Consider the following 24,005-nt stretch of genomic DNA (forward strand, 5'->3'; position numbering starts at 1 on the left):
CTGTACAGGAGCTGACACTGAGACACACACAGGGACAGTACAGGAGCTGACACTGAGACACACACAGGGACAGTACAGGAGCTGACACTGAGACACACACACAGACTGTACAGGAGCTGACACTGAGACACGCACACAGACTGTACAGGAGCTGACACTGAGACACACACACGGACCGTACAGGAGTTGACACTGAGACACACACACAGACTGTACAGGAGCTGACACTGAGACACACACACATGGACCGTACAGGAGCTGACACTGAGACACACACACAGACTGTACAGGAGCTGACACTGAGACACACACACAGACTGTACAGGAGCTGACACTGAGACACACACAGACGTATTTTACCAGATGGAAGAGAATGTTTCCTTGCTGCCTGCTGTCTGTACTGTACGTACACAGGAGCTGACACTGCTGGTGAAGCAATAGATGCCTGGTGAGATGCTGGCACTGCTTGACGATGTGCTTTGAGCTGTGATGGTGTTTGTCGACATTCAGTCAGAGTGTTTGTAATTCTGGGGTGTGAGCGCTGAGCCTCCGATCTGTGCTAACAGCCTGTGGTGCAACTGTTGTTTGTGGTTTTTCTTGTCATCACCCATGTGCTTTGCAATATTGATGCTGTAACAGACAGAGAGAGAGAGAGAGGGAGAGGGAGTGAAGCTGCAGTTCAGCTCTCCTGCTGGGGTCCTGCACAGAGCAGCCTGTCTGATCGAAGCAGCTCGGGCCTGGGGAGCTCCTCCCCTGCTGGGGTGCGGACGGCGGGAGAGGCAATAACTGGGCTCGGAGGGGCTGCTGCAGGCGGGTGGGGAATTGAGCATGGAAGGGAACGGAAAGCGTGTTCTTGCCTGTGGGAGTGGCCAAGAGAAAGCAGAACGCTCTGTCACACACTCTCCGACCTCACCGCACACTTCCTCTCTCCGCAGCACATCACCGACACAGGCAAAGTTTATTTCTGAGGGTTCAGGGGGTAACCGCGAGGGTAACCTTTCTCCCCCTCCTCCCTCACACCCACCACCCCACACACTCTGTTCGAGGAAGGGACAGGTGAGTCTAGATTTTATTCCTCTCTCTCTCTCTCCCCCTTCCTCTCGATCTCTCTCTCTCTCTCTCTCTCCCCCTCTTCCTCTCGATCTCTCTCTCTCTCTCTTTCTCGGTCTCTCTGCCCCAATCTCACTCTCTCTTGTTCCCCCTCTTTCTATCTGTCTCTCTCTCTCTCTCTCTCCGTCTCCCTCCCTCTGTTTCTCTCTTTCTGCCTCTCTCTCTCTCTCTCTCTCTGTCTGCCTCTCTCTGCCTGCCTCTCCCTATCTCTGCCTCTCTCTCTCTGTCTCTCTCTCTCTCTCTCCGTCTCACTCCCTCTGTTTCTCTCTTTCTGCCTCTCTCTCTCTCTCTCTCTCTGTCTGCCTCTCTCTGCCTGCCTCTCCCTATCTCTGCCTCTCCCCATCTCTGTCTCTCTCTCTCCCTCTCTCTCTCTCTCTCTCTCTGTCTGCCTCTCCCTATCTCTGTCCCTGTCTCTCTCTCTGTCTGCCTCTCCCTATCTCTCTCTCTCTCTGTCTCTCTCTCTTTCTGCCTCTCCCCATCTCTGTCTCTCTCTCTCCCTATCTCTCTCTCTCTCTGTCTTCCTCTCCCTATCTCTGTCCCTCTCTCTCTCTCTGTCTGCCTCTCCCCATCTCTGTCTCTCTCCCTATCTCTCTCTCTCTCTGTCTCTCTCTCTCTCTGTCTGCCTCTCCCTATCTCTGTCTCTGTCTCTCTCTCTCTCTCTGTCTCTCTGTCTCTCTCTCTCTCTCTCTCTCTCTGTCTCTCTGTCTCTCTCTCTCTCTCTGTCTCTCTGTCTCTCTGTCTCTCTCTCTCGGTCTCTCTCTCTCTCTCGGTCTCTCTCTCTCTCTGTCTCTCTCTCTCTCTCTCTCTCTCTCTGTCTCTCTCTCTCTCTCTCTGTCTCTCTCTCTCTGTCTCTCTCTCTCTCTCTGTCTGCCTCTCTCTGTGCGTCTCTCGATTTCTCTGAGCTTTTAAAGAGCTCCCCTATTGGATGAATTATCTTTTGAAGCCTGAAGATTGGTTTGGGGCAATGAAACAGTGCAGATGGAGGCCATTTGGTACGTCACTGTCTCTGCTGGCCCTTCGAGCTATCCAATCACTCCCGCTCTTCCCCCCACCCCCCGCCACACACCCTGTGAATTCTTCCCCTTCGAGTATCTCTCCGATTTCCCCCCCTTTTGAACGTTCCTATTGAATCTGCTCCCACCGCCCTTTCAGGCAGCGCCTTCCAGATCACAACAACTCGCTGATAGATCACAAGATAAAGCGTCATGGACGCCACCTTTTGTCTGTTTGCTGTGATTCAGCCTAAAGTGAACTTGGCCGCCCTGAAATGTTTGAGTCCTGATTGGCCTGTGTGCTCACAAATAAACCCACCTTCTGCTTTTGTTTTTCCGATGAAGAGGGAGAGGATCTGAGATTCGTCCAGCCGTCTGGCCGAGATTTGCGCCAAGCCTGTTTGGGGGGGCCCTTGTCAGATGGGAGGATGCGTCTTCCTTTGAAGTGCTGAGAGACCACAGACGCTCTCGCCCTCGCGGGGCGCAGGGGGACGCCGGAGAGTGAAGCAAGCGTCCAGGGCCGAGAGGGGTCTTTTGGGAATTCGCGGGGTCGTGGCCTGTCCCAGGACGGACCCAGAATGGCCTTACAGGGGAAGAGGAAAGAGAAGGGAATAGTCACGGAGTATGATGCACAGCTGAAAGGTTAGTCTCGTGTGAGTGTGTGTGTCTGCCGGGGGGTGTGTGTGCATCTGTCTATCTGTCTGGGTAGTCTTGTGGGTGAGTGGTTAAATATGTGTCTCGGAGTGTGCCTGCTTCTGTCTGTGCATGGACGTCCGTTTGTGTCTAATGCTGTACTGTATGACTGTGTGTGTGTGTGTGTGTGTGTGTGTGTGTGTGTACATCTGTAATCTATCTGTGTTCAGTGTGTGCGCTTCAGTGGTTGTGTGTGGATGCTTCAGTTTCAGTGAGTGTGTTTCTGTGTGCGTATATTTGTGAGTGTGTGTGTCTCTGTGTATATCTGTTTGTGTGTGTGTGTGTGCGTGTGTGTCTGTATGTCTGTGAGTGTGTGTATATCTATTTCTGTTTGAGTGTGTGTCTGTGTTTATATCTATATCTGTTTCTGTGTGTCTGTGTATATCTGTTCCTATGTGAGTGTGTGTCTGTGTGCGTATCTATATCTGTTTGTGTGTGTTTAAGTGTATGTCTATATCTGTTTCTGTGTGTGTGTATGTAGGAGTGTATATCTTTGTCTGTTAGTGTGTTTGTGAGTATGTGTCTGTGTGTGTGTCTATATCTGCTTCTGTGAGTCTGTGAGTGTGTGAGTCTGAGTGTGTGGGTGTCTGTGAGTGTGTGAGTCTGTGAGTGTGGGTGTCTGTGAATGTGTGGGTGTCTGTGAGTGTGTGAGTCTGTGAGTGTGTGAGTCTGTGAGTGTGTGAGTCTGTGAGTGTGTGAGTCTGTGTGTGTGAGTCTGTGAGTGTGTGAGTCTGAGTGTGTGGGTGTCTGTGAGTGTGTGGGTGTCTGTGAGTGTGTGGGTGTCTGTGAGTGTGTGAGTCTGAGTGTGCGGGTGTCTGTGAGTGTGTGAGTCTGAGTGTGTGGGTGTCTGTGAGTGTGTGAGTCTGTGAGTGTGTGAGTCTGAGTGTGTGGGTGTCTGTGAGTGTGTGAGTCTGAGTGTGTGGGTGTCTGTGAGTGTGTGAGTCTGAGTGTGTGGGTGTCTGTGAGTGTGTGAGTCTGAGTGTGTGGGTGTCTGTGAGTGTGTGAGTCTGAGTGTGTGGGTGTCTGTCTCTCCAACACTATATCTTTCTGTGTTTGTGTCTCCTCCCCGCTCTCATTATTACCCTTCCCCCATCTCCACTGACTGGTAAAACCCAGTGGAACCATCTCACCACCACATCCTGATTAACCCAGTTTTACCATGCTGCAACCCTACACCGTGTGCCCTTCCCCTGGTGTCCCCTGCACCGTGGGCCCTTCCCCTGGTGTCCCCTGCACCGTGGGACCTTCCCCCTGGTGTCCCCTGCACCGTCGGCCCTTCCCCTGGTGTCCCCTGCACCGTGAGCCCTTCCCCTGGTGTCCCCTGCACCGTGGGCCCTTCCCCTGGTGTCCCCTGCACCGTGGGCCCTTCCCCTGGTGTCCCCTGCCCCGTGGGCCCTTCCCCTGGTGTCCCCTGCACCGTGGGCCCTTCCCCTGGTGTCCCTGCACCATGGGCCCTTCCCCTGGTGTCCCCTGCACCGTGGGCCCTTCCCCTGGTGTCTCCTGCACCGTGGGCCCTTCCCCTGGTGTCCCTGTCCCCGTGGGCCCTTCCCCTGGTGTCCCCTGCACGTGGGCCCTTCCCCTGGTGTCTCCTGCACCGTGGGCCCTTCCCTGGTGTCCCTGTCCCCGTGGGCCCTTCCCCTGGTGTCCCCTGCACCGTGGGCCCTTCCCCTGGTGTCCCTGCACCGTGGGCCCTTCCCCTGGTGTCCCCTGCACCGTGGGCCCTGGGATTGTTTGATCCTCTGGTTCGTTGCTGTGGAGACTGGAGATATTTGGCTAATGACAATCTCTGTGCATCTCGTGGTGACAATATTGGGCTGTGGGCCCAGGAAGCCAGAGTATCTTCCTAAAAAATATTGATTTGTCTCACAAACTCCTGCCCTAATTCCTTGTCTTGCGTGAAAATGCAGCTTAAATCAGCGCACTGGGGGTGGAGAGGGTGGGAGGTGTGGAGGTGGAGGGGCTAGGGGATGTGGGGGTGTAGGGGGTGGGGGGGCGTGTGGGGGGTGTAGGGGGGTGGGGGTGGGGGTTGGTGGAGGGGGGGTTGGAGGGGGATGTGGGGGTGGGGGATGGGGATGGGGGTGTGGGTGGGGGGGGGGGGGGGGTTGTTTGGGGGGTGGGGGGTGGGGGGTTTAGGGGTGTGTGGGGGTGGGTTTTGGGGGTTGTGGGGTTTAGGGTTTTGGGGGGGGGTGGGTGGGGGGGGGGGGGGGTGTGTGTGGGTTTTGGGGGGTGTGGGGTTGGGGTTTTGGGGGGTGGGGTTGGGGTTTTGGGGGTGTGGGAGGATGTGGGGTGTGGGGGTGGGGTTTTGGGGGTGTGGGGTTGGGGTTTTGGGGGGTGGGGTTGGGTTTTGGGGGGTGTGGGAGGATGTGGGGTGTGGGGATAGGGTTTTGGGGTGTGTGTGCGGGGTTTTGGGGTGTGGGGTTGGGGTTTTGGGGGGCGTGGGGGGGTGTAGGGTGTGGGGGTGGGGTTTTGGGGGGTGTGTGCGGGGTTTTGGGGTGTGGGGTTGGGGTTTTGGGGGTGTGGGGGGTGGGGGGGTGTGGGGGTGGGGTTTTGGGGTGTGTGTGCGGGGTTTTGGGGTGTGGGGTTGGGGTTTTGGGGGTGTGGGGGGTGGGGGGTGTGTGTGTGGGGTTTTGGGGGGTGTGGGGTTGGGGTTTTGGGGGGTGGGGGGTTGGGTTTGGGGGTGTGGGAGGTGTGGGGTGTGGGGTGGGGTTTTGGGGTGTAGGGTTGGGGTTTGGGGGTGGGAGGATGTGGGGTGTGGGTTAGGGTTTTGGGGTGTGTGTGGGGGTGGGGTGTGGGGGTGTGGTGGTTGGGTGGTGGGGTTTTGGGGGGGTGGGGGGGTGGGGGGTGTGGGGGTGGGGTTTTGGGGTGTGTGTGCGGGTTTTGGGGTGTGGGGTTGGGGTTTTGGGGGTGTGGGGGGGTGGGGGGTGTGGGGGGGTGGGGGGGTGTGGGGGTGGGTTTGGGGGGTGTGTGCGGGGTTTGGGGTGTGGGGTTGGGGGGTGGGGTTGGGGTTGGGGGTGGGGGGGTGGGGGTGGGGGGTTGGGTGTGCAGGTTTTTGGGGTGTGGGGGTGGGGCTTGGGGGTGTGTGGGGTGGGGCTTTGGGGGGTGTGTGGGGGTGGGGCTTTGTGGGGGTGTGTGGGGGTGGGGCTTTGGGGGGTGTGTGGGGATGGGGCTTTGGGGGTGTGTGGGGGTGGGGCTTTGGGGGTGTGTGGGGGTGGGGCTTTGGGGGGTGTGTGGGTGGTGGGGCTTTGGGGGTGTGTGGGGGTGGGGCTTTGGGGGGTGTGTGGGGTGGGGCTTTGGGGGGGTGTGTGGGGTGGGGCTTTGGGGGGTGTGTGGGGGTGGGGCTTTGTGGGGGTGTGTGGGGGTGGGGCTTTGGGGGGTGTGTGGGGATGGGGCTTTGGGGGGGTGTGGGGTGGGGCTTTGGGGGTGTGTGGGTGTGGGGCTTTGGGGGTGTGTGGGGTGGGGCTTTGGGGGGTGTGTGGGGGTGGGGCTTTGGGGGGTGTGTGGGGGTGGGGCTTTGGGGGGTGTGTGGGGGTGGGGCTTTGGGGGGTGTGTGGGGGTGGGGCTTTGGGGGTGTGTGGGGGTGGGGCTTTGGGGGGTGTGTGGGGGTGGGGCTTTGGGGGGGTGTGGGGGTGGGGCTTTGGGGGGGTGTGGGGGTGGGGCTTTGGGGGGTGTGTGGGGGTGGGGCTTTGGGGGGTGGTGGGGGGGTGTTGGCCGTGCCGGGCTCTGTGGACACACTGACCCTGTAAGAGTTGTGCCTGTGTGGAGGGGGCTGTGGGAGGGAGGGTGGTGGGGGGTGTGGGTGTTGGGGTTTTGGGGGGTGTGGGGGGATGTGGGGTGTGTGGAGGGGGCTGTGGGAGGGAGGGTGGTGGGGGGTGTGGGTGTTGGGGTTTTGGGGGGTGTGGGGGGATGTGGGGTGTGTGGAGGGGGCTGTGGGAGGGAGGGTGGTGGGGGGTGTGGGGGTGTGGGTGTTGGGGTTTTGGGGGGTGTGGGGGGATGTGGGGTGTGGGGATGGGGGCTGTGGGAGGGAGGGTGGTGGGGGGTGTGGGTGTGTGGGGGTGTGGGTGTTGGGGTTTTGGGGGGTGTGGGGGGATGTGGGGTGTGTGGAGGGGCTGTGGGAGGGAGGGTGGTGGGGGGTGTGGGGGTGTGGGTGTTGGGGTTTTGGGGGGTGTGGGGGGATGTGGGGTGTTGGGAGGGGATGTTGGGAAGGAGTGTCAGACAGGATCCTGGTGAGAGACAGGGAAACCCGGCTGGGCTGGAATCTCCGGCCAGAGTTTCCATTCACTCGCCTTCGATTCCAGCCTCTGGGTGACCGGGCCTCGGACTCGCCGGTCTAACTGCAGTCCGTATCACCAGCTCCAGTGTCCAAAACCACATCGAGTCCTGTTCACCCACCAGCACAGCCTCCCTTCACCAACCACAGAACACTGACCATCACTGACCGTTACTGACTGTCACTGACCATCATTGACCATCACAGACCGTCACCGACCGTCACCGACCATCACTGACCATCACTGACCATCACAGACCATTACTGACCATCATTGACCATCACAGACCATTACTGACCATTACTGACCATCGCCAACCGTCACTGACCATCACTGACCATCACTCACCATCACTGACCGTCACTGACCATCACTCACCGTCACTGACCATGACCATCACGGACCATCACTGATCATCACTCACCATCACTCACCATCACTCACCATCACTGACCATGACCATCACTGACCATTACGGACCATCACGGACCATCACGGACCATCACTGGCCATCACTGACCATCATTCACCATCACTCACCATCACTGACCATCACGGACCATCACTGACCATCACGGACCATCAAGGACCATCACTGACTGTCACAGACCATCACAGACCATCACTGACCATCACTGACCATAACTGACCTCTACATCGTCATTTTCAAATGCTCGTCCTTGGTTTAAAGTTCCTCCATTGCCCTCGGCCAACCCCCTTCCTCCTCCCTATCTCTGTAACCTCCTCCAGCCCCTCCTCCCTATCTCTGTAACCTCCTCCAGCCCCTCCTCCCTATCTCTGTTATCTCCTCCAGCCCCTCCTCCCTATCTCTGTAAACTCCTCCAGTCCCTACACCTCTCCCTATCTCTGTAACCTCCTCCAGTCCCTACACCCCTCCCTATCTCTGTAACCTCCTCCAGCCCCTACAACCCTCCCTATCTCTGTAACCTCCTCCAGCCCCTACACCCCTCCCTATCTCTGTAACCCCCTCCAGCCCCTACAACCCTCCCAATCTCTGTAACCTCCTCCAGCCCCTACAACCCTCCCTATCTCTGTAACCTCCTCCAGCCCCTACAACCCTCCCTATCTCTGTAACCTCCTCCAGTCCCCCTACACCCCTCCCTATCTCTGTAACCTCCTCCAGCCCCTACAACCCTCCCTATCTCTGTAACCTCCTCCAGCCCCTACAACCCTTAATATCTCTGTAATCTCCTCCAGCCCCTACAACCCTCCCTATCTCTGTAACCTCCTCCAGCCCCTCCTCCTCCTCCCTATCTCTGTAACCTCCTCCAGCCCCTCCTCCTCCTCCCTATCTCTGTAACCTCCTCCAGCCCCTACAACCCTCCCTTTCTCTGTAACCTCCTCCAGCCCCTACAACCCTCCCTATCTCTGTAACCTCCTCCAGCCCCGACACCCCTCCCTATCTCTGTAACCTCCTCCAGCCCTTACACCCCTCCCTATCTCTGTAACCGCCTCCAGTCCCTACGACCCTCCCTATCTCTGAAACCCTCCTACAACCCTCCGAGATCTCTGCGCTCCTCCAATTTCAGCCTCTTGACCATCCCCCGATTCCCATCGCTCCGCCATTGGCGGCCGGGCCTTCAGCTGCCTGGGGTGGGGGCCCTGAGCTCTGGAATTCCCTCCTAAACCTCTCTGCCTCTTTCCCCCTGTCTCTCTCTGTCTCTCTCTCTCTCTCTCTGTCTCTCTCCCTCTCTGTCTCTCTCTCTCTCTGTCTCACTTTCTCTCTCTCTCTGGCTCTCTCTCTCTCTCCCTCTCTGTCTCTCTCCCTCTCTCTCTGTCTCTCTCTGTCTCTCTCTCTCTCTCTCTCTCTCTCTGTCTCTCTCTCTCTCTCTCTCTCTCTCTCTTCGCCTCTCTCTCTCTCTCTTTCTGTCTCTCTCCCTCTCTGTCTCTCTCTCTGTCTCTCTGTCTCTCTCTGTCTCTCTCCCTCTCTGTCTCTCTCTGTCTCTCTCTCTCTCGCTGGCTCCTAAAAATCCACCTCTTTGCGCATTCAGCCCCCTGCCCCTGGTGTATCCCTGTATGTGGTGAGGGGTCAGACTGACGCTCCTGTGAGGGAGTTTGGGAGGTTGAGAGGGAGTTGTTCTTGCTCTAAGGGTTTGCCGGTTGCTATTCCCACAGAGATCCGCGGGCAGTTAACTGACCAGATGAAATGCCTGGACTCGCAGGTGGAACTCCGCAGCCAGTGTCTGCAGGATCTGTCCGAGTTCTTCCGCAGAAAGGCTGAGATCGAAGTCGAGTATTCCCGGGGGCTGGACAAGCTCGCGGAGCGTTTCTCTTCCAAGATTCGCAACGCCAAGGAGCAGCAAGGATTCAGGTCAGTTAGAGACAGAGTAACACTCCCTCTACACTGTCCCCATCAAACACTCCCAGGACAGGTACAGCATGGGTTTAGACACAGAGTAAAGCTCCCTCTACACCGTCCCCATCAAACACTCCCAGGACAGGTACAGCACGGGGTTAGATACAGAGTAAAGCTCCCTCTACACTGTCCCCATCAAACACTCCCAGGGCAGGTACAGCACGGGGTTAGATACAGAGTAAAGCTCCCTCTACACTGTCCCCATCAAACACTCCCAGGACAGGTACAGCACGGGGTTAGATACAGAGTAAAGCTCCCTCTACACCGTCCCCATCAAACACTCCCAGGACAGGTACAGCACGGGATTAGATACAGAGTAAAGCTCCCTCTACACCGTCCCCACCAAACACTCCCAGGACAGGTACAGCACGGGGTTAGATACAGAGTAAAGCTCCCCCTACACCGTCCCCATCAAACACTCCCAGGACAGGTACAGCACGGGGTTAGATACAGAGTAAAGCTCCCTCTACACCGTCCCCATCAAACGCTCCCAGGACAGGTACAGCACGGGGTTAGGTACAGAGTAAAGCTCCCTCTACACCGTCCCCATCAAACACTCCCAGGACAGGTACATCCTGGTTTTGAGCCCCGCTCTGACATGAATTATATTGATCACCAGTTTCGTTGAATTTGTTGGAATGTGATCAGTGCTGAATGAAGGTCCCTAGTGAGCACTTTATTAAATTAAAGCTGATTGATTTTCTGTGCAGTGCTGGGGGTTTGCAGCTGACTCTGTAAAAACGACATCTGGAACTACAAAAACAGTTCAAGTTGTTAGTCACATTCAATCCTATCCATTGTTCATTCATTTTCCTTCTCTCCTTTGAATGCTGACTCTCACTAGCGTATGGGTCTCACACACACTGACTCTCACTGGGGTACAGGTCCCACACACACTGACTCTCACTGGGGTACGGGCCCCACACACACTGACTCTCACTGGGGTACGGGTCCCACACACACTGACTCTCACTGGGGTACGGGTCCCACACACACACTGACTCTCACTGGGGTACGGGTCCCACACACACACTGACTCTCACTGGGGTACGGGTCCCACACACACACTTACTCTCACTGGGGTACGGGTCCCACACACACACTGACTCTCACTGGGGTACGGGTCCCACACACACACTGACTCTCACTGGGGTACGGGTCCCACACACACTGACTCTCACTGGGGTACGGGTCCCACACACACACTGACTCTCACTGGGGTACGGGCCCCACACACACACTGACTCTCACTGGGGTCCGGGCCCCACACACACACTGACTCTCACTGGGGTACGGGTCCCACACACACTGACTCTCACTGGGGTACGGGTCCCACACACACACTGACTCTCACTGGGGTACGGGTCCCACACACATACTGACTCTCACTGGGGTACGGGTCCCACACACACTGACTCCCACTGGGGTACGGGCCCCACACACACTGACTCTCACTGGGGTACGGGTCCCACACACACACTGACTCTCACTGGGGTACGGGTCCCACACACACTGACTCTCACTGGGGTACGGTCCCACACACACTGACTCTCACTGGGGTACGGGTCCCACACACACTGATTCTCACTGGGGTACGTGTCCCACACACACACTGAGTCTCACTGGAGTACGAGTCTCACACACACACTGACTCACTGGGTTACGGGTCCCACACACAATGACTCTCACTGGGGTACGGGTCCCATACACACTGACTCTCACTGGGGTACGGGTCCCACACACACTGACTCCCACTGGGGTACAGGTCCCACACACACACTGACTCTCACTGGGGTACGGGTCCCACACACACACTGACTCTCACTGGGGTATGGGTCCCACACACACTGACTCTCACTGGGGTATGGGTCCCACACACACACTGACTCCCACTGGGGTACGGGTCCCACACACACACTGACTCTCACTGGGGTACGGGCCCCACACACACTGACTCTCACTGGGGTACGGGTCCCACACACACACTGACTCTCACTGGGGTACGGGTCCCACACACACTGACTCTCACTGGGGTACGGGTCCCACACACACTGACTCTCACTGGGGTACGGGTAACACACACACTGATTCTCACTGGGGTACGTGTCCCACACACACACTGACTCTCACTGGGGTACGGGTCCCACACACACTGACTCTCACTGGTGTACGGGTCCCACACACACTGACTCACTGGGTTACGGGTCCCACACACACTGACTCTCACTGGGGTACGGGTCCCACACACACACTGACTCTCACTGGGGTACGGGTCCCATACATACACTGACTCTCGCTGGGGTACGGGTCCCACACACACTGACTCCCACTGGGGTACAGGTCCCACACACACACTGACTCTCACTGGGGTACGGGTCCCACACACACTGACTCTCACTGGGGTACGGGTCCCACACACACACTGACTCTCACTGGGGTACGGGTCACACACACACACTGACTCTCACTGGGGTACGGGTCCCACACACACTGACTCTCACTGGGGTACGGGTCCCACACACACACTGACTCTCACTGGGGTACGGGTCCCACACACACTGACTCTCACTGGGGTACGGGTCCCACACACACTGACTCTCACTGGGGTACGGGTCCTACACACACTGACACTCACTGGGGTACGGGTCCCACACACACACTGACTCTCACTGGGGTACGGGTCCAACACACACACTGACTCTCACTGGGGTACGGGTCCCACACACACACTGACTCTCATTGGGGTACGGGTCCCACACACACTGACTCTCACTGGGGTACGGGTCCTACACACACTGACACTCACTGGGGTACGGGTCCCACACACACACTGACTCTCACTGGCGTACGGGTCCCACACACACACTGACTCTCACTGGGGTACGGGTCCCACACACACACTGACTCTCACTGGGGTACGGGTCCCACACACACTGACTCTCACTGGGGTACGGGTCCTACACACACTGACACTCACTGGGGTACGGGTCCCACACACACACTGACTCTCACTGGGGTACGGGCCACACACACACTGACTCTCACTGGGGTACGGGTCCCACGCACACACACTGACTCTCACTGGGGTACGGGTCCCACACACACACTGACTCTCACTGGGGTACGGGTCCCACACACACACTGACTCTCACTGGGGTACGGGTCCCACACACACTGACTCTCACTGGGGTACGGGTCCCACACACACTGACTCTCACTGGGGTACGGGTCCCACACACACTGACTCTCACTGGGGTACGGGTCCCACACACACTGACTCTCACTGGGGTACGGGCCCCACACACACTGACTCTCACTGGGGTACGGGTCCCACACACACTGACTCTCACTGGGGTATGGGTCCCACACACACTGACTCTCACTGGGGTACGGGTCCCACACACACACTGACTCTCACTGGGGTACGGGCCCCACACACACTGACTCTCACTGGGGTACGGGTCCCACACACACACTGACTCTCACTGGGGTACGGGTCCCACACACACTGACTCTCACTGGGGTACGGGTCCCACACACACACTGACTCTCATTGGGGTACGGGCCCCACACACACTGACTGTCACTGGGGTACGGGTCTCACACACACTGACTCTCACTGGGGTACGGGTCCCACACACACACTGACTCTCACTGGGGTACGGGTCCCACACACACACTGACTCTCACTGGGGTATGGGTCCCACACACACACTGACTCTCACTGGGGTATGGGTCCCACACACACTGACTCTCACTGGGGTACGGGTCCCACACACACACTGACTCTCACTGGGGTACACCTTCACTCCAGGTTTCCCCTCATGGGGTGTGTTTTTCCTGCTTCTCAGGCACAGTGAAGTCTGTAAAGTCTCCCTCCCTGGGATGGGATAAATGAGATCTGCTTGTTGTGACAGGAAGGACCTGAACCTGCTCTCTCCAGTGAACTGCTGGTACCTAATCCTGGAGCAGACTCGCCGCGAGAGCAAGGACCATGTGGCTCTGAGTGAGATTTACAGCAACAACATCGTGCTGCGACTCTCGCACATTGTTGAGGATGTTACCCGACTGTCCAAGAAGGTAAAGCTCATGGGGAGTCTCTCTCTCCCTCTCCTGCGGCTTCCCCAATCAGCTGGCTCAATAATGCTTCTGTGCTTTGTCACCGACATGGGTGTGTAGCTGTCCGGATGGTGTGTTACCCAGCTTCCCCTCTCTCTGCTGGGACTGTGTATTACACTGGCTCAGATACTGCCCTCCCTCTTCTCCAGACAGGGCTCTGATCCCAGCTAGAGTCGGAGCCCCCTGACACACTGCAAATCATCAAGTGTATTGCGATTATGTGTCCCAGCTCGTAACCGTCTGTCTCCCCACGGCAACCGTCTGTCTCCCCCGGCAACCGTCTGTCTCCCCCGGTAACCGTCTGTCTCCCCAGGACAACCGTCTGTCTCCCCCAGCAACCGTCTGTCTCCCCCTGCAACCGTCTGTCTCCCCACGGCAACCGTTTGTCTCCCCACGGCAGCCGTCTGTCTCCCCCGGCAACCGTCTGTCTCCCCCGGCAACCGTCTGTCTCCCCACAGCAGCCGTCTGTCTCCCCACGGCAACCGTCTGTCTCCCCTCTCTGACTCTGGGCACTGACCCTGACGCTGGGCGGTGACCCTGACGCTGGGCAGTGACCCTGACGCTGGGCGGTGACCCTGACTCTGGGCGGTGACCCTGACTCTGGGCGGTGACCCTGACTCTGGGCGGTGACCCTGACACTGGGCGATGACCCTGACGCTGGGCGGTGACCCTGACTCTGGGCGGTGACCCTGACGCTGGGTGGTGACCCTGACGCTGGGCGGTGACCCTGACTCTGGGCGGTGACCCTGACTCTGGGCGGTGACCCTGACTCTGGGCGGTGAGCCTGACTGTGGGCGGTGACCCTGACTCTGGGCACTGACCCTGACGGTGGGCAGTGACCCTGACATTTGGCGCTGACCCACTTGGCCAGTTCAGCGAACGTGATCTATTTGATCAGTGCGGGTAGATCCACGTGTAATATTAACATCACTTAAAATCCAGATGATCCGGTCATTCGTCACGTTGCTGTTAACGGGATCTTGCTGTGTGCAAATAAATTCTAGCACTAGAATAGAGAATAGTGAGTTAATAGGCAAAGTCGGGGTGAGGGAGAAAGTAACAGAATCGAAATCAGGATTACGATGTCTGTGTGTGAGTGCACGGAGTACAGTAAATAAGATTGGGGAGTTACAGGCGCAGATTCCCTTGTGGAAATATGATGTTGTGGCGACAACAGAGACCTGGCTCAAGGAAGGGCAGAACTGGGTGTGAAATATTCCTGGGTACAAGGTGTTCAGAAGAGATAGGAAAGGAAGGGAAGGAAGACAGGTGGTGGTATTGGTTAAGGAGAGCATTGCAGTGCTGGAGAAAGAGGATGTCCCAGAGGGTTCAAGGGCAGAATCCATTTGGCCAGAGCTAAGGATCAAAAATGGGGCAATTACATTGCTCGGTATAGATTATAGACCGTCAACTAGTGAGAAGGACGTAGAAGAACAAATCTGCAGGGAAATTACAGAGAGATGCAGGCATTGTAGAGTAGTTATAATGGGGGACTTTAATTACCCGAATGTAGACTGAGACAGTGGTAGTGTAGAGGGCGGAGAGGGGTAAAAGTTCCTAGACTGTGTTCAGGAGAATTTTCTACAGCTGTATGTGTCCAATCCAACAAGAAAAAACCTGGTTCTTGGAAATGGTAGATCAAGTGTCAGTGGGGGAGCATTTGGAAAACAGCGATCTTTGTATTGTAGGTTTTAGGATGATGATAGAAAAGGACAAATGAAAGATTGGCAGGAAAAGCTGTAGCTGAACAATGGGCTACCTTCAAAAAAGAATTGGTTCGGGCACAGCCAAGGTATATTCCATCGAAAGGGAAAGGTAGGGCAAACAAACCCAGAGCTCCCTGAATGAAAAAGGAGATAGAAATTAAGATAAAGAAGAGAAAGTGTGTTTATGATAGGTTTCAGGTAGAAAATACAATTGAGAACCAAGAGGAATACAGAGGGTTCAGAGGGGAGGTGAAAAAGCATATTGGAGAAGCGAAGAGGGATTATGAGAAAAGACCGGCAGCCAACATAAAGGGGAATCCCAAAGTCTTCTGTAGACATATAACTAGTAAAAGAGTGGTATAAGGAGGAGTAGGGCCGATTAGGGGCCTAAAAGGGAATTTACACATGGACGAAGGGGCCATGGCTGAGGTATTAAATGAATACTTTACATCCACTTTACCAAGGAGGTAGATGCTACCCAGGCCATGGTGACAGACGAGGAAACTCTGTCACGAGAAGGGTTCAAAATTGCGAAGGAGGAAGTGTTGATTAGACTGTCGGTACTTAAAGTTGACAAAGCACCGGAACCGGATGAGATGCATCCAAGGATATTGAAGGAAGTGAGAGTAGAAATTGCAGGGGCACTGGCCAGAATCTTTCAGTCTTCCCTAGACTCAGGGGTGGTGCCAGAGGACTGGAGAATTGCAAACATTACACCCTTGTTCAAAAAAGGTTGTAAGGATAAGCCCAGCAATTACAGACCAGTCAGTTTAACTCCAGTGGTGGGCAAGATTCGAGAAACAAATATTCGGGATAGAATTAGTAGCCACATGGAAAAATATGGGTTGATAAGGAAGAACCAGCCTGGGTTTCTAAAGGGGAGATCGTGTTTAACTAACTTGCCGGAGTTTTTTGAAGAGGTAACAGAAAAGGTCGATGAGGGTAATGCTGTTGATGTGGTGGACATGGACTTCCAGAAGGCATTTGACACAGTGCCACACAACAGACTTGTGAGAAAAGTTATTGCTTATGGAATAAAAGGGACAGTAACAACGTGGATACAAAATAGGCTGAAAAATAGGAAGCAGAGAGTAATGGTCAATGGATATTTTTCAGGCTGGAGGAAGGTTTGTAGTGAAGTTCCCCAGGGGTCGCTATTGGGACCCTTGCTTTTCCTGATATATTAATGATCTAGATCTTGGTGTGCAGGGGATAATTTCAAAGTTTGTGAACAATACAAAACTTGGAAGCATTGTAAACTGTGAGGAGGACGGTGTGGAACTTCAAAAGGACATAGACAAGTTGGTGGAGTGGGCAGATAGGTGGCAGATGGAGTTCAGTGTGGAGAAGTGTGAGGTGATGCATTTTGGTAGGAAGAACACGGACAGACAATATAAAATAAGGGGTACAACTCTAAAGGGGGTACAGGAGCAGAGGGACCTGGGTGTATATGTGTGTAGATCATTGAAGGTGACAGGACAGGTGGAGAGAGCGGTTAATAAAGCAGATAGTATCCTGGGCTTTATCAATAGGGGCGTAGAGTACAAGAGCAGGGAGGTTATGCTGAATTTATATAAGACACTCGGTTAGACCTCAGCTGGAGTATTGTGCACAGCTCTGGGCACCACATTATAGGAAGGATGTGAACACATTGGAGAGAGTGCAGAAGAGGTTTACAAGAATGGTTCCAGGGATGAGAAACTTCAGCTATGAGGATAGATTGGAGAGGTTGGGACTGTTCTCCTTGGAGAGGAGAAGGCTGGGAGGAGATTTGATAGAGATGTTCAAAACCGTGAGGGGGCTGGACAGAGTAGACCGGGAGAAGCTGTTCCCACTCGTAAAAGGATCGAGAACGAGAGGGCACAGATTGAAAGTGATTTGCGAAGGAAGCAAGTGTGACGTGAGAAATAAACTTTTTCACACAGCGAGTGGTTTGGGGTCTGGAACGCACGGCCTGGAAGTGTGGGGGAGGCAGGTTCAATCGAGGCTTTCGAGAGGGCATTGGATGGTTATTTGAATAGAAACAATGTGCAGGGGTACGGGGAACAGGCAGGGCAATGGCACTAGGTCATAATGGTCATTCGGAGAGTTAGTACAGAGACGATGGGCTGAAAGGCCTCCATCTGTGCTGTAACGTGCTGTGACTCTGCGAATTGCCACCCGTCTCTGCCTCTCAGCATTGGCCACACTTCCGAAAGACGGCTCATTGCCTGGGAAGGGCCCTGGGGTTGAAAAGGGGCAGGTCTGTGGGAAACATGCCAGTGAACAGCCTGTCATTCTCTCCGCAGAGTAAGGAGATTGGCATGCAAATGCAGGAGGAACTCCTGAAGGTCACCAACGAGCTGCAGACGGTGAGTATCCCTCCCCCCTCTCTTCCTTCACTTGCAGGGCTCAGGGTCAACTGGGCAGGTTCTGCCCCACCTTGTTCTGGGCTCCCACCAGCCCCTCTCTCTCTCTCTCATGACCCTGTCCAGTCCTTTCATCACCTTCAACCCCTCGATGAGATGATCACCCCTTCGACACTCGAGGGGAACACAAGCCCCGGTCTGTGTGTGAGACCTGTCCCCCCCCAAATTTAACCCTTTCTGCCCCCCGGGATGGTTCCGGTGAATCAGCACTGGCCCCCTCTCCGAGGCCGACACATCCCTCCAGAGGAGCGGGGCCCAGAACCGAACCCAGTTACTACACCCCACCCGATGGCGGGGTGGGAGCAGAGCTCGGTCCAGCTGTACACCGCCGGGTTTTCAGGTTGAGGGGGAGAGAGAGAGAGAGGACGAACGAGTGGGTTTAATTGGAAAGCTCTTTCACAGAGCTGGCATGGACAGGATGGGCTGAATGGCCTCCCCAGTGCCATCTTATCCTATGATTGGTGGAGGGCAGGGTGAAGTAGGAAGGGAGAGAGGAGAGAGCGTCCATCATTGCTGTGGTATCCTCTACCTTCAAGGACACAAGGAACAGGAGCCTGAGGAGGCCATTGGGCCCATCGAGCCCTCCTCCACCATTCAGTGCGAACGTGGCTGATCTTGGGCTTCATCTCCGCTTTCCCACCCACTCCCCCTCCGTCCCTCGATTCAGAGACCAAACATCTGTCTGTCCCGGCCTCAAACATCTTCAGCGATGGACCATCCACAATCCTCTGGGGGAGAGAGAATTCCAGAGATCCACAACCCTCTGATTGAAGAAATTTCTCCTTATCTCAGCCCGAAATGATCGGCCCCCTTATCCTGAGACTGTGCCCCCCACCCCCGTGTTTTAGATCCCCCCCGAGCAGGGGAAACAATCCCTCCGCGCCCACCCTGTCAAACCCCTTCAGAATCTTGTACGTTTCAATGCGATCGCCTCTCATTCTGTTAAACTCCAGAGAACATCGGCCCAATTCACTCAGCCTCTCATCGTAGGACAACCACCCCCCTCCTCATCCCAGGGACTAATCGAGAGAACCTTCCCTGTACCCGCCTCCGATGCGAGTCTATCCTTCCTTAAATGTGGAGACCAAAACTGTGCACAGTTATTCCAGATGTGGTCTCGCCAAAACCCTGCACAACTGGAGCAAGACTTCTTGTGATTTTCCTTGTGCTCCATTGACCAGGCCATGAAGACGTATCACATGTACCACCTGGAGAGCTCCATTGCGGAGAGCAAGCTGAAGGAGGTCGAGAAGCTGGAGGAGAAGCAGATGGGAAAGTCAACCGAGCAGGGAGGAGGCCAACCTGGATTGGACAACAAGCTCCAGAGACGGAGCTCCCTACGCAAGATCGAGAAGATGAAGGAAAAGGTACAGCACGGGGTTAGATACAGAGTAAAGCTCCCTCTACGCTGTCCCCATCAAACACTCCCAGAGCAGGTACAGCACGGGGTTAGATACAGAGTAAAGCTCCCTCTACACCGTCCCCATCAAACACTCCCAGGACAGGTACAGCACGGGGTTAGATACAGAGTAAAGCTCCCTCTACACTGTCCCCATCAAACACTCCCAGAGCAGGTACAGCACGGGGTTAGATACAGAGTAAAGCTCCCTCTACACCGTCCCCATCAAACACTCCCAGGACAGGTACAGCACGGGGTTAGATACAGAGTAAAGCTCCCTCTACACTGTCCCATCAAACACTCCCAGGACAGGTACAGCACGGGGTTAGATACAGAGTAAAGCTCCCTCTACACTGTCCCATCAAACACTCCCAGGACAGGTACAGCACGGGGTTAGATACAGAGTAAAGCTCCCTCTACACTGTCCCCATCAAACACTCCCAGGACAGGTACAGCACAGGGTTAGATACAGAGTAAAGCTCCCTCTACACCGTCCCCATCAAACACTCCCAGGACAGGTACAGCACGGGGTTAGATACAGAGTAAAGCTCCCTCTACACTGTCCCATCAAACACTCCCAGGACAGGTACAGCACGGGGTTAGATACAGAGTAAAGCTCCCTCTACACTGTCCCATCAAACACTCCCAGGACAGGTACAGCACGGGGTTAGATACAGAGTAAAGCTCCCTCTACACTGTCCCCATCAAACACTCCCAGGACAGGTACAGCACGGGGTTAGATATAGAGTAAAGCTCCCTCTACACTGTCCCATCAAACACTCCCACGACAGGTACAGCACGGGGTTAGATACAGAGTAAAGCTCCCTCTACACTGTCCCCATCAAACACTCCCAGAGCAGGTACAACACGGGGTTAGATACAGAGTAAAGCTCCCTCTACACTGTCCCCATCAAACACTTCCAGGACAGGTACAGCACAGGGTTAGATACAGAGTAAAGCTCCCTCTACACCGTCCCCGTCAAACACTCCCAGGACAGGTACAGCACGGGGTTAGATACAGAGTAAAGCTCCCTCTACACTGTCCCCATCAAACACTCCCAGGACAGGTACAGCACGGGGTTAGATACAGAGTAAAGCTCCCTCTACACCGTCCCCATCAAACACTCCCAGGACAGGTACAGCACAGGGTTAGATACAGAGTAAAGCTCCCTCTACACTGTCCCATCAAACACTCCCAGGACAGGTACAGCACGGGGTTAGATACAGAGTAAAGCTCCCTCTACACTGTCCCCATCAAACACTCCCAGGACAGGAACAGCACGGGGTTAGATACAGAGTGAAGCTCCCTCTACACCGTCCCCCATCAAACACTCCCAGGACAGGTACAGCACGGGGTTAGATACAGAGTAAAGCTCCCTCTACACCGTCCCCATCAAACACTCCCAGGACAGGTACAGCACGGGGTTAGATACAGAGTAAAGCTCCCTCTATACTGTCCCCATCAAACACTCCCAGGACAGGAACAGCACGGGGTTAGATACAGAGTGAAGCTCCCTCTACACCGTCCCCCATCAAACACTCCCAGGACAGGTACAGCACGGGGTTAGATACAGAGTAAAGCTCCCTCTACACTGTCCCATCAAACACTCCCAGGACAGGTACAGCACGGGGTTAGATACAGAGTAAAGCTGCCTCTACACCGTCCCCATCAAACACTCCCAGGACAGGTACAGCACGGGGTTAGATACAGAGTAAAGCTCCCTCTACACCGTCCCCCATCAAACACTCCCGGGACAGGTACAGCACGCGGTTAGATACAGAGTGAGAGGGGGATGGGGGTGTACGCTATTGAAGGCTGGGTGCGGTGCAGGGTGAGAGGGGTTTCTGTGAGGGGTGCAGGTCTCTGTACAGGATATTCTGTGTCTCTCACACTGTGACGTGTGCTGTTTCTCTTGCAGAGGCAGGAACGGTACCTGGAGAACCAGCTGAAGTGCACCAAAGCGCGGAATGAGTATCTCCTGAACCTGTCTGTGGCTAACGCAGCCCTCAGCGGCTACTTCATCCACGATGTTTCCATGCTCATTGACGTAGGTGACCCGTGGATGCTCTGACTATGGGGGCAGGGGAGATGATTCACTCGCAGGCCTGGACGATGCCTCCAGAACGGCCAAGTGGCTGGAGGCAGCCGTCGGTCTGTTAGGGGGGGCCGGGAATGGGAAGGGGCTGATTTCCAGGCTGTGTGTGTGTGTGTGCTCTCTCTGAGCACTGCCCAGTGTTCTCTCCGTGTCTCTCTATCTCTGCGAGGCTCACTGTGCCCCTCCCAAAGGGTGGCTCAGGACTGTGCCTCGCAGGTTTTCTGAGACTCTGACCCGCCGAGGTATCTCAGAGGCACTAAAACCATTAAAGCCCCTGCTCCTGCAACACTGACCCTCCGACAGTGCGGCGCTCCCTCAGCACGGACCCTCCTGACAGTGCGGCGCTCCCTCAGCACTGACCCTCCGACAGTGCGGCGCTCCCTCAGCACTGACCCTCCGACAGTGCAGCACTCCCTCAGCACTGACCCTCCGGCAGTGCGGCGCTCTCTCAGCACTGAGACAGTGTGTGTGCAGTAGTAGTTGGGAATCTTGTGCTGTGACACTAACTCCGGCCTCTTACCTTGGGCAGTGTTGGGACTTGGGGTTCCACTCGTCTCTGGGCAGAATGCTGAGGATGTACCTGACAGCGGAGACCCGCGTGGAGAATTCCCGGCGCGATGGCCTGAACCTGATCGGGACGGCGATTGATGGACTGGACCCACAGAACGACAAGACCAAGATCATGGACATCAACTATAACGCCTTCTGCCTCCCTCACAAATTCGATTTCCTGCCACATGACCAGGACAAGGTATTTAACCAGAGCGGCGGCTTCATTCAGATTACCGTCTCCGGTCTGTCCAGGTTTACTGAAGTCCCTCTCCCCGGCTACCGTCCTGGTAAATCTCCTCCGCACCCCCTCCCCTCTGCCCCGGCACCCTTCCTAAGGTGCGGCACCCGGAATGGGACACCGCACTCCGGCCGGGATCTAACCCAGTGGCGTAGTGGTATTGTTGCCGGACTGGTAATCCAGAGCCCCCCACCTCCCCATCGGGGTAATGCTCTGGGGACCCGGGTTCGAACCCGGCCACAGCAGAATTTGAATTTTCAATAAGATTTGGAATTCAAAGTCTGATGGTGGCCATGAAACCGTGGCCGACTGTTGTAAAAACCCCCACCTGGTTCACTCATGCCCTTCAGGGACGGAAATCTGCCGTCCTTACCCGGTCTGGCCTTTATGTGACTCCGTAGAGTCATCGGGTCGATACAGCACAGAAACAGGCTCTTCGGCCCATCGTGTCCGCGTTGGCTGTCAAGAACCTATCTCTCCCACTCCCAGACCCACAGCAACGTGGTTGACTCTGCACTGCCCTCGGAAATGGTCCTAGCAAGTTCAAGGATGCTGTGAGGGTGGCCGAGTTTCTACTATTAATGATACAGTTGATCAGCAAACATTTCTTGGGTGGAAACATTAAGTGTATTTACCATATACTCAGCAGCAATTATACGCGTGCTCTCAACTCCAACTCTAACTCCACACTGACTGCTGAGGTAGCCCGCGCTGCTCTCCTATTGGTTACTGCAGATCATGTGACTTTCCTTGACGAGTATTATTCTTAAAGGTACACTACACACTAAATAAAACCATAATTACTGCATTCCTCCCCCTTTAACTCAGCTAGACGCGTTATATTTACAAGTACACATTTTTCAAGAGAACATAATATTTACATTGGGTGAGGAATGTACAAGTTCGGTCTTTCAGGTGGTTTCCTGGTACGTGTGGAACGTCTCAGCTCCACAACTTCAGATTCTCTGTCAGGGAACCTCCTTTTCCGGAGTTGCCTGAACATCAGGTGCTTCGGTGGGCGCTCACAGTTCTGTATCCTCACCTCTTACAGGAACATCAGACATGTCAGCCCTGGGTTGAGTTGCCTCAACAGGAAACACAGACCCGGTCATGGTCAGTGGTGGAACCAAATCTCGGTGAATTGTCTCTCTCTCTTCCTGAAATGGTCCACCTGTTGGTGGTTGGTGATCCGGCCTTCCACCTCCATGTGGTAAGATAGGGGTCCAATCACCGGTAACCACTTTGGTCCTTCCCCAAAACTCTTCACCTATACCGTCTCTCCCACGGTAAATTCCCTCTCGCGACCACGCCAGTCGTGTCTAGTTTTCTGGCTTCCCTGACTCCTTTCCACCTCCCCCTCTAAATTCGGCATCATTAAGCTCAATCTCATCCTGAGACAGCCTTTCAACAATAACTCCGCGGGTGTGGCACCTGTTGTGGTGTGAGGGGTTGGTCCTGTAATGGAATAGAAAGCGAGCTAGCTTGGTTGCCAAGGAATCTCCAGTTAGCTTTCTCGTGCCTGCCTTGAATGTTTGAACCGCCCCCTCGGCCAGTCCGTTTGAGGGAGGGTGGGTACGGTGCAGTTTTCACACGAGCGATACCGTTGAGGCTGATAAAACGCTGGGACACCCGGCACCCGTAAACGCCGTGCCATTATCGGAAACGACCACTTCCGGGAGTCCGAGAATGGCAAAACTCTGACGTGGTTTCTGGATTGTAGCAGAAGACGTTGGTGACTTCACCTCATAGACGTCCAACCATTCTGAATGGGCGTCGACAATGAGCAGAAACATTGTTCCCAGGAAAGGTCCAGCGTAGTCAAGGTGTAACCTCACCCAGGGTCCACCTGGCCACTCCCATGGGTGTAACGGAACTGTCACTGGCAACTTTTGCAGTTGCTGACATTGCACAGAGTGTTTTACTAAACTCTCTATTTCACCATCCATCCCTGGCCACCAGAGATAGGTGCGTGACATGGTCTCCATTCGGGATAGTCCCGGATGGGCTCTGTGTAGCTCAATTAACAATGGCTCCCTTCCCTTTGGAG

The 24,005-nt window shown here is 55.3% G+C and overlaps 1 protein-coding gene across 1 annotated transcript in view; it reads left to right on the forward strand.

The window, feature by feature from the left end:
• Positions 1-611: 611 nt before the first annotated feature.
• LOC144676022 (SLIT-ROBO Rho GTPase-activating protein 3-like) overlaps positions 612-24,005 on the forward strand; it is a gene marked incomplete at its 3' end in the record, with an annotated part of 41,668 nt that continues 18,274 nt past the window's right edge. The window contains exons 1-8 of the mRNA XM_078536544.1: positions 612-1,056; positions 2,448-2,744; positions 9,200-9,395; positions 13,358-13,520; positions 17,554-17,616; positions 18,855-19,040; positions 20,992-21,120; positions 21,698-21,919. Of these exons, the coding sequence (XP_078392670.1) occupies positions 2,681-2,744; positions 9,200-9,395; positions 13,358-13,520; positions 17,554-17,616; positions 18,855-19,040; positions 20,992-21,120; positions 21,698-21,919 (1,023 nt within the window). The remainder of the gene's footprint in view (positions 1,057-2,447; positions 2,745-9,199; positions 9,396-13,357; positions 13,521-17,553; positions 17,617-18,854; positions 19,041-20,991; positions 21,121-21,697; positions 21,920-24,005) is intronic.

The sequence above is a fragment of the Cetorhinus maximus genome, unplaced genomic scaffold (assembly GCF_964194155.1).
Source record: "Cetorhinus maximus unplaced genomic scaffold, sCetMax3.hap1.1 HAP1_SCAFFOLD_1297, whole genome shotgun sequence".
Classification (NCBI taxonomy): Eukaryota; Metazoa; Chordata; class Chondrichthyes; order Lamniformes; family Cetorhinidae; genus Cetorhinus; species Cetorhinus maximus.